Genomic DNA, 14,914 nt, shown 5'->3' with positions numbered 1-14,914 from the left:
AAAAACTAGCCGGGCGAGGTGGCGGGCGCCTGTAGTCCCAGCTACTCGGGAGGCTGAGGCAGGAGAATGGCGTAAACCCGGGAGGCGGAGCTTGCAGTGAGCTGAGATCCGGCCACTGCACTCCAGCCCGGGTGACAGAGCGAGACTCCGCCTCAAAAAAATAAAAAAATAAAAAAATACAAAAAACTAGCCGGGCGAGGTGGCGGGCACCTGTAGTCCCAGCTACACGGGAGGCTGAGGCAGGAGAATGGCGTAAACCTGGGAGGCAGAGCTTGCAGTGAGCTGAGATCTGGCCACTGCACTCCAGCCTGGGCCACAGAGCGAAACTCCGTCTCAAAAAAAAAAAAAAATTTTTTCTGTAAAGGGCCAAATAGTAAATATCTTAGTCTTTGCAGTCCATATGGTCTCTGTTGCCACTACTCAACTGACCATTGTAGTGAAAAACAACCATAAGGAGTATTTAAACAAATGAGTATGACTGTAAATAAAACTTTACATACAAAAGCAAGCAGGGAACCAGATTTGGCCTATGGGCTGTAGTTTGCCAAACCCTGATCAAATTTGTTCCTTTTCACCTGTGTATTTCTGCCATTCATGCCTCTTCCCTCAGAATAAAAGGTTTCCTTTCCCTGTCCTTTGCTGTCAGACCTGGGTTGTCTTTGAGGCCTCATTTTTCTTGCTAAGGCCATGACCTGTTGGAGACTTTCTCCATATTCTGTTGGCTCTCCAGGTCATGGGGCCCTACCCTTGCCCTGGTATCCCCCTTTCCTCTCCTCCTGGCCAGTTTTTGTAGGTAATTTAGTTGAGGATTAAATGCAACAATCAACATTTTTTCTGCAAGCATTTAAACAGCAGTGTGTAAAAATAGAAATTATTTTGAGCTGGCACACAGCAGTAGTCCCACTACTTAGAAGGCTAAGGCAGGAGGGTCGCTTGAGCCCAGGAATTTGAGGCTGTGGTGTGCTATGATCACATCTGTGCATAGCCACTGCACTCCAGCCTGGAAAAACATAGCAAGACTCTCTCTTTAAAAAAGAAACAGCCGGGCGTGGTGGCTCACGCCTGTAATCCCAGTACTTTGGGAGGCCGAGGTGAGTGGATCATGAGGTCAGGAGTTTGAGACCAGCCTGACTAATATGGTGAAACCCCGTCTCTACTAAAAGTACAAAAATTAGCCAGGCGTGGTGGTGCGCACCTGTAATCCCAACTACTCGGGAGGCTGAGATAGGAGAATTGCTTGAATCTGGGAGGCAGAGGTTGCAGTGAGCCCAGATCGCGCCATTGTACTCCAGCCTGAGCAACAGACTAAGACTCCGTCTCAAAAAAAAAGAAAAGAAAGAAGGCCGGGCGCAGTGGCTCAAGCCTGTAATCCCAGCACTTTGGGAGGCCGAGACGGGCGGATCACGAGGTCAGGAGATCGAGACCATCCTGGCTAACACGGTGAAACCCCGTCTCTACTAAAAAATACAAAAAACTAGCCGGGCGACGTGGCGGGCGCCTGTAGTCCCAGCTACTCAGGAGGCTGAGGCAGGAGAATGGCGTGCACCCGGGAGGCGGAGCTTTCAGTGAGCTGATATCCGGCCACTGCACTCCAGCCTGGGCGACAGTGAGACTCCGTCTCAAAAAAAAAAAAAAGAAAAGGAAAAGAAAGAGCATTGTCCCATTAGCAGACTTTTCTGTCACTTAAAGCTAGGTTAGAATGAGCACACAGACTCAGCTGAATGTTTTTCACTACAGATTAAAAGTTTGCTATGTTTGTTTACACAGTCAGGAATTATGAAATGCTGTGTCCTGGCTTGAAATTTTATTTCACTTACAAAAAAAAGTGAAGTTGACCTGTCTTCTAAAGGAATTGAAAGATGTAGTGGGTCCCTCTGAGGTGGGAATTGTGTCTTCTGGTTCCTTTATAACCCTCTTACAGCATTTGACACAATTGGTGGGGACGTAAATAATAAAAACTTATTGAAATGGTATTTATAGAACACTGAAAACCACAGTCATTTGAGAGAAGAGGATCATTTTTCTTGAGTTTTTATCTCCATGATGTTTTATCAACATCTATAATGCTATATGGCATGCAAGATATTAAAAGTTATATCTTTTCCGAGATGTCATCCACAAAAGATAAAAGTTAATTGTTCTTTTGCTTTGTTTTCTTACCTGGTTTTTTTAAACATATGGACCCATACCAATTTAATATCTCTTTTTCTCAGATGGAGGCCAAAGTAAAGGGGACTCTAAATTACCACGGAAATCTCAGTGACTGCCCAGCAAGCAAAGGAGACGAAATGTTTAGTTGACTGATGGAATCTACCTGATGGGAAAGTACAATGTGGTCATAGGGCTGCTGTTTCTGTCGATGTTTACATTCTCTCGTCCCAAGCACTGTGGTGAGGAGGAAAAAGAAAAGAAAACATTACTTGAGCAAAGCCAGGTGCAGGAGGAAGAAATGCTTTTGTGCAAAGTTAGTGACCTTTGGTCTCTTCTAAAGAATGACAAAGTTACCGTATTAATAGACTTGAAAGAGACTCAGTTGTCAAACCCACAGAAATACAAATTTGATTTTTCCCGGGGGAGGAAGAAGGAAGTCAAGAGAATTTGGGCAAACTCCATCCATCCTGGGGGTTGGATCTGAACACTTAATAGACATAATTGCTAATAAAAGGCATTAAAAACTGGAATTAGGCCAGTTTGTCAGGAATAACGATCATGTCTATTTGAGTGGACTGTGTAGCAAATTTGCCACAAAAAATAATAACAATAGTGATTCTATCTCCGATATACAGTAGCTGAAGAAATACCATACCCTCAAAAATCCTGAACAAACTTGAATCTTCTCCAGTGTGTAGCAACTCCCCTAAATCAGTGGACTAAAGATCCTTCAGGAAAGTTATTTTAGCACAGTGATATATATTATTAAATCATCTAGATTTTTAAAAATCAGGAAGTTGAGCCTGTTGCTCTTAAGAGATGAAACCTAGATGTCCCCTTTTTGTAAAAGGGTCAATTTCATCTTCCATTCAGAAGCAGGTACTTAACTCTTTTCTTCAGGTGATTTGTGCATCTAGTATTGACTGGTTAATTCTTATTTCCATTCTTGATGTTAAAATGTGACTGTGTTCACATTTTTCTCTTGAGAAATGGGGATCTTTACAGGGTTATTGCTTTGCTGCTATCAGCCCTTGCAGCAACATAAACTCTTAAGTTTCCCCAATTCATCTAACTTCACAACTTCTCCTTCTGTTCTTTTAGCTAGTGGTCCTTCAGGTGATTATTAGCTATTGGTATAAACAGGTAGAAGTGTACACTATGTTTCTTCATTGGTCATTCAAATGGCATGAATATAGTTTTCGAATTTTTAAGATGGTATTTTAAAGGGAGGAATCACATTAGGATCACAATCACAATGTATTTTTATTCCTTGTATCCCGTGTAGTGAAATTGTTTGGAGCATTTGAGATCCTAAAGCTTTACTAGTATTTACTCAGTGTATTGATATGTGAGTAAATCTGCAGCAAATAAGACTCCTTAGTTATTATAGCTTCCTTATGCAAATAGCATATTCAACAAAGGATGTTAAGGGAAAAATTTATGGTTCTCCTTGTGATTTGATTTTTTTTTTTTTTTTTTTTTTTTTGCTGTATTATTCTAGTTTTTTAAGCTTCTCTCTATATTTTCAAACTGTGTCAGAGAATGGTGTAAACTCTAAATGGTATAAGCTTGATCCATTTATAATGACACACTAACCTAAAAAAACAATAGACTGGTAGTGGCAACATTTTTTGCATATGTGTTTATTACACATTACCCTATACCGTTAGATTACTCAATTAAGAGTATTAACCAGGCCCTTTTTTCTTTTATACGCAAAAGTCCCAGATATCCTACAGGACTGTGAATAAATAACCACAGATCTGTTTAGATCTGTATGCCTATATTTTGACTTCAAAGTCACATTGGCTTGCTTCCTAGCAAAAAAAGTTAATAAATAACTGAAAACTTTAGTTCCAAGAACTTGTTACAGTAAAGGGAAAGGATTATTTCAAAGGAATCACTGATATAATTTCTTGACTCTAAGAATTTAGTTTATCAATAAAACAAATATGGATATAGTATGAACCCCAGTAGATATTTTGGAAGGATACTGGAAGGATGTCGCAGAGGTTTGACTTGAATTCAATACGTTTGATGAAGATTTGCTTGGTTTCAGTTAGGGAAGCTTGCCCAATTTTTTTGTTTTTTTAAATGTAGTGGACTTCTTGCTTTTATGAAAATTGAATAAAAAGGTCTTTGCTTAATACTAGGGGAAGTGATGAGATTTTCCTTTGGGAAGGTAACCTTTGTTTTACTTCTCATACCACAAGAGAAGTCGAAGTGCATATTAATCTGTCTTCCGGAATACTTGTATATATGTGTGTATGTATATATACATACACATATTCATATAAATGACTAGTTTGAGTCAAAAAATCATTTGAATTTCTTAAAACCATCAATTCTGAATCATGCCATATGAAGATCCCTGGTGACTGTCATCATTAGAAAAGAACAGGATAATCAGTTCTTTTCCCTGTAACATTTTATACTAACCAATAAAAATATCTGAAGGCCCTTGGCTCCAAGAATATAATATGGAGATTCTTCTGTGTTCTCTTTAGTCTTGATTCCTTGAGGACTGCTGTCAGATCCCTACTTTAAACCCCCATCTGCACTGACAACTTACATTCATTTCAGTCAGGACCCCTCTTTTATGTTGTATGAATCAGTCAAACATCCTTGTATTTCTGTATAGATAAAGTATGATCAGAGAGTTTCTACATGTAAATACTAATCTATTTCTTTTCTAGATCATAACATTGAAAAAGGTGCCCATACTTTATGGTCACCTGTCTTTACCGTTTTATTACTAAAACAAACATATAAATTGGTTATTTTTTAGCACAGAGACTTGTGACTCATACTGTATTTTGCACTTAAAATCAAATTATGTTATTTTTTAAAACGGTGAGTCATTGGAAAGGATATCTATAGAGCAACGTGTATTTCTGAAGAGCATTAGCAACATCCAAATGCAAAAATAATTAGCACACGTGATTATATCCCACTCCTCGGGATTCTTGATTCAGGAAGATTAAGCTGTTTGTTTTCAACTGTTTTATATTTTAAATTGCCTTCACTGATATATAAGCTGTTACTGTACATACAAGTTAATCCTCAGTATTCACAAGCAATAACAGTCAGCAGAGTTGTCCTCGGAGATAGCTGTGCTGAGCCTCAGTTGGAGACTGGGAGCAAAGTGTCAAGCTCATTCAGAGCATCCAGAATAAATGCAAGCAATAATTTCCACTATAAGTCAATTATAATTCTTATATGCTTTTGAGGTTGGAGGGTAAATGAAATCATGATTTTAAAACAGCCTGAAGGAAAAGGTTTTGGGAAAGGAAATGAGGCTAATCTGTAGTCATAAAATTCTGATACTTTGCGGGAATTAGAAGATGGTGATAGTGCATTCTTTCGTGCCCACCACCCCTCTGATGGATGTTGTTAGCCCAAATTACATTTTTCATATCATGGACATTGAATAGGGTTTATTGAATCACGAAGGTAAGGGGAAGAACCGGGCACATATGTGTTGGAATACTGTGGGTTTGACACCTGGTTGAAAACAACTTATTGGACATGATTTTTAACCCAGGATATTTTTTTCCCAAAGCAGATCTAAATTGTTTACTACCCAGGGTTGGAAAGGGCAGGCACCTCTTATCTAGTCTTTCTCCTCTGGTTGCCCTCTCCCACACCCCTTTCCACCTATACTTGGTTCAAGACATTTTCTGAAACAAAAATTCTACTGTTATTCAAACTGCCATTGGTTATGAGAACTCTGTGTCCTTTGGGATCATCTCTTAGAACTCCAGTGATCTATCATATTTGCTGCTACATTTGTAAAATGAACTTTGCCTGTATTGGTTGACTTTAATCTAATTTACAGTTCTTTATTTCTAGGATGTTTTGTCCTCTAATTTGACTCATGTATAGAATTAGGATACTTTATTTTAGGAGTGTACCATAAAAGCACACTGGTCCCTATGTTGTTTTTATTATTTAGGTTTGGAATTTCTGTTTGCTTTTTTGTTTTTTGTTTTGTTTTTTTAAAGTTGGAAATAGAAGAATGAGAAAAATCTATAATCAGGCCAAACTTGAGAACTGTCCTGTACTTCAGCACTGTAATTCTGCTGACCTAATGTTCTCAAAAGAGGCACTTTTACTTTCTGTTGTGCATGTATGATTGTTGTTTTTTGCTTTTGGGGGGACTTTTGTGTTTGTAATAATGAAGCGGAAGAAAAATGCAGTAGTAGATAAATGACTGATCACAAACATGTTATGCAATTTTATTTTATAAAATTTTAAGGGGAAAAGTTTAACTCTTTGTAAATCATTTCTTAGCTCTGGTAAAATGCTTATATTACTCCTCTAAAACATGCTCAATTCAGGCCTTTGTCTTTGTTAAGTGCCTTTTTTCTTTCTTTTTTCCCCTCTTTTGAAACCGTTGTCAGATTATCTTAAAGTACAGACTGATAAGTCAGGGGATTGAGGAGGAAGAATCTCACACTTGCCAACGTCATGTCATGCTGTAACCCTCTTCCTTTTCTTTCTATGTATATGGATATATATGTAAGATACATACATTACATATATATAAAACTAGGAGCTGCTGTACCATTGCATCCTTTCCAAATACTCCCCTTTCAATGTTTGCAAAACTTCTGCCTTGTTTATTCCATTGTTTTTAGTTGATTAAAGTGGGTGGATTAGAAAAGTATCTTTTCGGCCTGGCGCGGTGGCTCACACCTGTAATCTCAGCTCTTTAGGGGGCCGAGGCGGGCGGATCACGATGTCAGGAGATCGTGACCATCCTGGCTAATATGGTGAAACCCCGTCTTTACTAAAAATACAAAAAATTAGCTGGGCGTGGTGGCAGGCACCTGTAGTCCCAGCTACTCGGGAGGCTGAGGCAGGAGAATGACGTGAACCCGGGAGGCGGAAGTTGCAGTGAACTGAGATCCGGCCACTGCACTCCAGCCTGGGCGACAGAGCAAGACTCCGTCTCAAATAAAAAAAAAAAAAAAGAAAAGTATCTTTTCACAAGAGGCCATCTTTGCCCTTTGAATATCTGCTTGTAGAAGTTAACAATAATAACACACACCCACGTCAGTTACTACAAGTAAAATAAACTTAGTGAATCATTGACTATTCTTAGATATAACCCACTTTTCTTTGCTCTTTAATCTTGGCATAAGTAATACAGGAGAAAGTATTGGAATAACAAGAGTACCTTGCAAGTCACATTGGTAAGGTGCGCTAGATTAAACATGTGAGAAGGCTAGCGTTAGAACCATGATATGGTATCTAAATAAGTTTAGAAGGAAGTTAGCAACTTGCAATGTTAAAAATGTATCATTTTCTTCTGGAAAATGATTTTTGAAGAAATCATATAGCTGCATATCTATCTGTTAAAAGGTTAATAAACTCAGAAGTAGAAAGACTTCAGATGCTGAGGAAAACATTCATATAATCTATAGCATTCTTGCGAGATTTTCCATTTGCTTTTTATTTGCTAGATAATTACATTTGGCTTAATCTGATTTTATTGTTATTTAGATTTCTCCCTTGAGCAAAATAACATAATTTTCAGTATCTGAGATTCATCGATTTCTTGTTGAAAACAAATAGACATGTTAAGGGAGACCAAGTTGAACCATCCCTCAAACCCAGTACTAATATACCTAGTAAGTGCCCCCTTTTCAATACATTCTAATTGGAAAGAAGAGACTAGTGGCTTAAAAGGAAAAAGCAGAAGCTCCTGGTAGTGTTACCTGATAGTAAAACTTGACAGGCAGTTGGAATTCACAAGTGTTATTCTTGAATGACTATGTCTAGGGGGAATATCGTTTAACCTTCGTGCCTCAGATTACCCATTAGACAATTGGGTATAATCATATTCACCTACCTCCCAGGGATATCAGAGACTTTACTATTTCAAAAATATTTTGAGTTTTTGTAAAATGTCCTATGTAATTAAAATAGTATTATCATCTTCCTGCAGAGGCTAAAAAATGTTTTCCTTATAATAAGTATAAAAGCACCCTATGATTTTTAAATTAAAAAATCACTGGAATTTTAATTTAGATACGTATTTGTTATTTAAACATCTTTGAAGTGGGATAAAATGTTTAGTTTCAGGTTAACAAGGGAGAGGGATAACACTAAGTTTAAGTAGTGTTTGTTGTTGTTTTTTTTTTTTTAGCCCTTTACGGTGTTACTGTGATTTTTGTCAAGGTTATGGAGCTAAAGTTAGATAAAGTTATGATGCTTGGTTGTTGGAGTTGATAAATGATCCTGGAAATTTTAACTGCCTCACTTTCCCATCCTCTTAGTCTAATTTCCTTTTATTGCTTGTTTGGGGACGGATAGCTAAGCTTTTTAACTTTCTAAGAATGAGTAAGATGTCTCCTCATTCTTGCAAATCAGAGATTGTGTACACTAATTCCATTAACTGTAGGTGTATCCAGCTCTGCACTGAAGAGGTGAACACTACACACAGCCAGCTGGGTACTCTTGTAGCCATTGCACCTTTGTAATTCATGCTTCTTCAACCCGTGAAAGAGGTGGAGCCATCAGCTGCTCAGGTTGTGAGAAAATGGGAGACGGAAGGCAGGATTCACTTTCTAACTGGGTCGGGGTGGGGAAGGTCAGGGTAGAAGGAAACATGTTTCTCCCAGCTCCCAGGAAGAGACGAAGATCATTTTATCCCACCTTCCATCCCTGCATATTAAGTAGTACTACTACATAGAATTTTCCCATTATCGTTGAAAATAGTAACAACAGGAAAAAAAAATGGATGCTGCAGTTTTAGTTGGGGCTAAATGCTGAGCAATGATTGTTGGAGTGTGTGTGTAAATTTAAATTGTAGCACATATTCAGGGTCAGGAAAGGAGAATGTGGGGGATGAGGAACCAATTATATCAGGTTCAAGTGAGTCAGTAGAAAGCACCAGGTCCAAGCAGACAAAGCATCTGGTTAATTTCCAGAATTGGCTAAGGTCCATTGAATCTCTAATGATGGGGGGGGGGGTGGGTGTGTGACTTTTTGGGTTTTGTTGCTTTTCCAGATAAGGCCTTAGTTAGTAGCCTCTAAATATCAACTATGCAGACAAACATACTCCTTTTTTTTTCACATTTCCCTGTCTTTTCCATTCTCAGATAACAAATGTTAAGACCCAAAGAAATAAGGCATAAGGGTTTTTGTTGAATGTGTGTTTGTTCCTCTAGGGAAAATTAACAGAAGCATAAAATAGAGATACTTTGTGTGTTCATCTATCCTAAAATGTGAACTCTGCATTCAAAAACTATCTACAGATCCTTTCACTGGTGCAAAGCTGTAGTTAGTATTGTGGAATGTCTTTGGGTTGTTAATGATAAAATCATCCCAGTGTTCAATTCTGAGAGTTTTAGATTATATGACACAATGTTCAGGTTTATAGAGCTGAATGGGTGGTCAAACTCTAATTAAAAATAGCTTTGAATATTAATGTTGAATTCTTCTTTCTTGGTTTCCTTTGGTCTTCATTCTTTATTCAGAGCTCTTAATCATATTGCTACTCTAGAATATGAGTTGTATATTAGGAGTCTGGGGAGGAAAGGTTAAATTGTCTTTTACATCCTCTTCTCACTCACTCTGGCAACCTATCCTGTGTGCCCATAGAACTGAAAAGTAAAACCCTGTGCAGGCCTGCTTTAGAAGACTGTTTACATCCCAGCAGAGGACTCAGGCAGGGACTCTCTTAGGATTTTCATCAGACTGCCTTTGAATAATGTGATATTAAATTGTATTTTTCTCATAGACTCTCAAAGTACCACTTGCTTGAAAGTAGCTACTTGTGATCTTTAATTTCCTCATATTGTAATAGTTCTACTTCTCTGTCTTTCCTGTGTATCTCCATTTCATAGTGGGTTAGTACTTAAACGTCCGACACTTTTCCAAACTGTTAAGTCAGGAATGCTTTTCAGAATCGCAGTAGTATTATTAGGGTCTCTGTATCTGGGACTTACAGTCATCAGTGGTCATCACTGGGACTAGAGGGTTTTTTTTTTTTTTCCTCTTCTCCTTTGTATTAAAAAATAGATTTTTCTGCTGTATAATGTGGCATTTCATGACTTCCTCTTGTTACTTTTTCAAGGTTATTCTAAAGAGATGGAGATCTTTATTAGGAGCTGTTTCTCATAACAGTCTGCCTTGCTTATTTTCATACTCCCCCTGAAATAAGCCTACTTTTGCAAACAGGCCATATGAATCAAATTTTATGTTTGTTCCTCACAAAATTTTCTATACATTATTTGTTCCCACTTTGCTAATAATAATAGAATGATTTTATTGTAAATCTGTTTTAAATATTTTATAATAGAACACTAATGAAAACCTAATAAATATAAGCAAGATGACTATTACCCAAGATAACATGGAAATACTTCTGTTTTTGAAGTTAACAACACCATCTGCCCTCAAAGCACATTTAGGTGTATCAACCAAGACCAGCCAGTTGACATGTGTTTCTGTGTGACAGCCTGCCCATCAGTTGTCAGCTCTTAGCTATCTTGTGTTCGCTGTGCTTGCAGCCATAATAAGCTTTCCTGCTTTTCTGCTTATCCCTCCTGTTTGTAGGGTTAGTGTGCTCTCTGTCAGAAAATTGGGTTTTCTTTACTGTACCTGCAAAATTACCAAGGGTTACCCCAATAGTGTCTAAAGGAATTAAAAAGAACTTATTCTCAGTTGACAGAAGTATTACTGTTTTACATAGTTAATTGGAAAGTTGGCCAACTTTGGTCACCTATTTTTGAGTCTTGGCTATGCCTTTGTAATTAATTACATATACCTTCTGAGACCTTCAGATAATCAATGGGCCCTTCCCCATTAGAGGTAGGTTCCCAACCTACAAATAATTTCCTGTGATCCATGGCAAGCCTCCAGAGAAAAGATTCAAGCTTTGCACTGCCCTTTTGTTGGTTGTCACTGAAAACTTACTTTATTTTAGAAGGTATCAAAAATACCAAATTGGTCTTTCAGAGAGTATGTAAATCTGGGGCTTGCCCTTACATTTCATTTGTTAAACACCCTCAAACTTAAGAAAATAAATCTCCAGCTGGTGACAGTTTTGTGCCCCCCATAATATATTAATCCAAATCTACCAAGGTAACTAAGTGATGGGTGTTTTCTCTCTTTTCTTACAAGCAAGAAAGTTTATTTGCAGTTGTAAAAATGATTACAGAACTCCAGGCCTATTTGCTGTAACTGATTGGAAATAATGATTCTGATTTTTAGTCTGGGTGAGCACATACTTCTAACCCTTATGGTGTGAATTTTGATAAGGGAAAGACTTGTTTGGTAGCCCAAGGAAAAACAGGATGTGTTTATACAGTGAATGTTCACTCTGCAGAGGAACTTCCCTCCAGTTACATCTTCCTCATACATTAGCCACCTCCACACCTGACATAGGTGCCAACATGTTTCAAAACCAATCTCGAAGGAGCCTAAAGAGTTGATGGTCCTCTAGGTGAAAGGCACTAATTACTGTATTGCATTTGCTTATATGGAGGTGTGTTTTTGCTAACTTGAAGGGATATACTGTATTTCAAATAAGTGTGTGACTTAATATTTTGGGATTTTTTTTTCCTCCTTTAAAAACTGGACCTGAACACAAGCTTTGAGTTGATATTTGTAATAATCTCAGGACCTGAAAGATTGTAGCATTTAGTGTGTCTTAAAAATTATGTACTGTACCAGCCATGGATTTTTGTAAATATACCTGTCTCCCTTTTTTGTATTTTAGTAAAAAAATAATAATAATAAATTTAAATAAAAGGGGGTGGTGATGACATGTGAATGGGTGTGGGTATGTGTGTGTGTGTGTTTGTATAAGGCTCTTTTGAGATGAACTGGTGCTTGTTTAATTTCCAGCTCAAATCGGAGCAGGAATATGGACAAACTGCTGCTACTGAACCCTGCACTGAGCCGAGGTATTTCCATTTGGTTAATTAAACGCTAGCTACCAGGAAATGACGCAGAAGTCACGTTCTTCTTCCCACTGCCATCTTGCCTTTGCATTCTCAGTTCTACGTGCCCTTTGAACTTTAATGGTAAAACATTTCAAACTTTGGGTGGTTTGCTTGTCTCTAGTTTTTAGAAAGCTCTTATCACTCCTTCCTAAGAAAAAAGAAGGACAGGTAAATTTTTTTAACCAAAATCACACATTTCATAAAACCCTGATGAATTTTGGATATGTGAGAGGGCATAAACATTCCTAAATATGGACCAGTGAATTTAGTAAATTACTCCCATGAATATACTCCTTCAGTGCAGGGATTTTTGTGGGTTTTTTTGTTTTGTTTTGTTTTTTAATTTTTTTGCAACAGCCTTGCTCATATTCCAGGTGTAGCTAGCAAACCCCTGTTTTTGAAGCAAGAGCCTTATTTGATTCAGTGTAGGTGTTTCCTGTCTATCCTTTGTGACAGGGCCTTTTAATGAGTGTTTTTTCTTTTTGTATATGTTACGTGTTTGTTGTTGTATTAAATAAAGAGGAATGTACATACTACCCTCGTGTCTGTTGTGTTATTGAGTTACCTTGGGTTCTAACAAAACACTGTGAGCTCTGGGGGAGTATCTCCTGCCCATATCACACTGTGCTAGGCTTACAGGGTACAAGAAGTAAAGGACACAGTCTCCTGCCTCCCAGTATACTCACAATTTGCAGTCACATGATAAGTTAAAAGATAATGGTTCAAAATTTGTCACAAAGGTGTGGTCTGTTGCCACCTGACATTTGAGTTCACAGTGGGGAAGAAATGGGACTGGAGTAATCTAGGAAGACTCAGTGCGATAGATGGCATTTGAGGTGGGCCTCCAAGAATTGGTGGAATTTGGCCAAATCAGGAAGGTAGATCATCTGCTGGGAGGGGCATGTTTGGACAAGCACAGGAAGGCAGAGTGTGGGAGTCCTTGATTGTGACTCACTCTAGGTTTTTTGGGTAATAGGGTATGTGTATATTTGATGATGCTACTGTGGTCAGGACTTGAAATGTAGATGGGGGAATCATACAAAAATAATTCAACCTTAGAAATTCAGGTAAGAGGCTGGGCGCAGTGGCTCACGCCTGTAATCCCAGCACTTTCGGAGGCAGAGGCGGGCGGATCATGAGGTCAGGAGATTGAGACCATCCTGGCCAACATGATGCAACCCCGTCTCTACTGAAAATACAAAAATTAGCTGGGCGTGGTGGCATGTGCCTGTAATCCCAGCTACTTGGGAGGCTGAGGCAGGAGAATCGCTTGAACCAGGGAGTCAGAGGTTGCAGTGAGCCGAGATCGCGCCACTGCGCTCCAACCTGGTGACAAAGTGAGACTCCGTCTCAACAAAAAAAAAGAAATTCAGGTAAGGGGTGGGAGAAGGATGAAGAGAGAGAAAGCAACTTGCCAGAGAAAGTGGATAATTCATTATTTTTAAGTGTATGTGTGATCTGCATAGAAAATATCAAAAAGGTTATTGCTGAAATGGGGTTGTAGGAAAAAATACCAAAAGGACATACACCCCAAAATATAGAGTGATGGTATGAGTGCTTTTTATTTTTTCCTTTTAAGTGTATTTTCAGTGTGTTGTCATGAAGATGAAAAGAACTAAGAAATTCAAAAGGCATAGACCTCATACATTAGGGGATGAGGGGGACTGTAAGTGCCTTTATCATTTAAGAACAGTTTTGCAAAAGTGTGTTCTTGTCAGCAGTACTCCTCAAGATGATTTTTGACAAAACTAGAAAATCCTGTGGTTATGTAATTGAACTGTACTTAACCATGTTTTCACCATCTTGTAAATGTAAACATATAAAGGTGTCATTGTTAAACAAATTTTTTAAAAAAACTTATATTTCTACCAAGAGTATTTGGCATGGGACACTTTTTTAATGTAATTCCAATTAACATTAAATTTTTTTTTTTTTTTTTTTTTTTTTTTTTTTTTTTTTGAGACGGAGTCTCGCTCTGTCACCTGGGCTGGAGTGCAGTGGCCGGTTCTCAGCTCACTGCAAGCTCCGCCTCCCGGGTTTATGCTATTCTCTTGCCTCAGCCTCCAGAGTAGCTGGGACTACAGGCGCCCGCCACCTTGCCCGGCTAGTTTTCTTTGTATTTTTTAGTAGAGACGGGGTTTCACCGTGTTAGCCAGGATGGTCTCGATCTCCTGACCTCGTGATCCGCCTGTCTTGGCCTCCCAAAGTGCTGGGATTACAGGCTTGAGCCACCGCGCCCGGCCTAACATTAAATTTTAAAAGGTGGCCAAGGCGGGTGGATCACCTGAGGTTGGGAGTTCGAGATCAGCCTGACCAACATGGAGAAACCCCGTCTTCTACTAAAAATACAAAATTAGCCAGGCATGGTGGCGCACGCTTGTAATCCCAGCTATTCAGGAGGCTGAGACACAAGAATCGCTTGAACCCAGGAGGCGGAGGTTGCAGTAAGCCAAGATTGCGCCACTGCCCTCCAATCTGGGTGATTGTAAGTATAAATACATGTGTGTGTACATAATGCATTAGAAAATATACAAAAGAACATACACCCCAAAATGTAGAGTGGTGGTATCAGTACTTTTTCTTATTTTTCCTTTTACTTAAATATATTTTCTATGAACATGGATAACGTGAGTATTGTTTTGTGTAACAAATAGGTGACTTTTTGGTTGAAAAGAGGGAGAAAGAAATGGGAAGGGGCCTCTCCCTGTCTCATCACTGGAAGAAGGGGAAAGGAAGGAATATATTTCTTCCACTCAGACCTTAGTAGATCCTGACACTGGATTTGGCTTGGAGGGAAAATACAA

The 14,914-nt window shown here is 38.6% G+C and overlaps 1 protein-coding gene across 1 annotated transcript in view; it reads left to right on the top strand.

The window, feature by feature from the left end:
• The window catches only part of UBN2 (ubinuclein 2), an 83,118-nt gene extending 70,472 nt beyond the window's left edge, over positions 1-12,646 (top strand). Inside the window, 2 exon segments of the mRNA XM_017880398.1 lie at positions 2,214-3,030; positions 12,013-12,646. Of these exon segments, the coding sequence (XP_017735887.1) occupies positions 2,214-2,263 (50 nt within the window). The 3' untranslated portion in view covers positions 2,264-3,030; positions 12,013-12,646.
• The last annotated feature ends 2,268 nt before the right edge of the window (positions 12,647-14,914 follow it).

This window comes from Rhinopithecus bieti, unplaced genomic scaffold (assembly GCF_001698545.2).
Source record: "Rhinopithecus bieti isolate Rb0 unplaced genomic scaffold, ASM169854v2 scaffold_11401, whole genome shotgun sequence".
NCBI classification, from domain to species: Eukaryota; Metazoa; Chordata; class Mammalia; order Primates; family Cercopithecidae; genus Rhinopithecus; species Rhinopithecus bieti.
The sequence above is the reverse complement of the archived record's forward strand: the minus strand, read 5'-3'. Positions and strand labels throughout refer to the sequence as shown.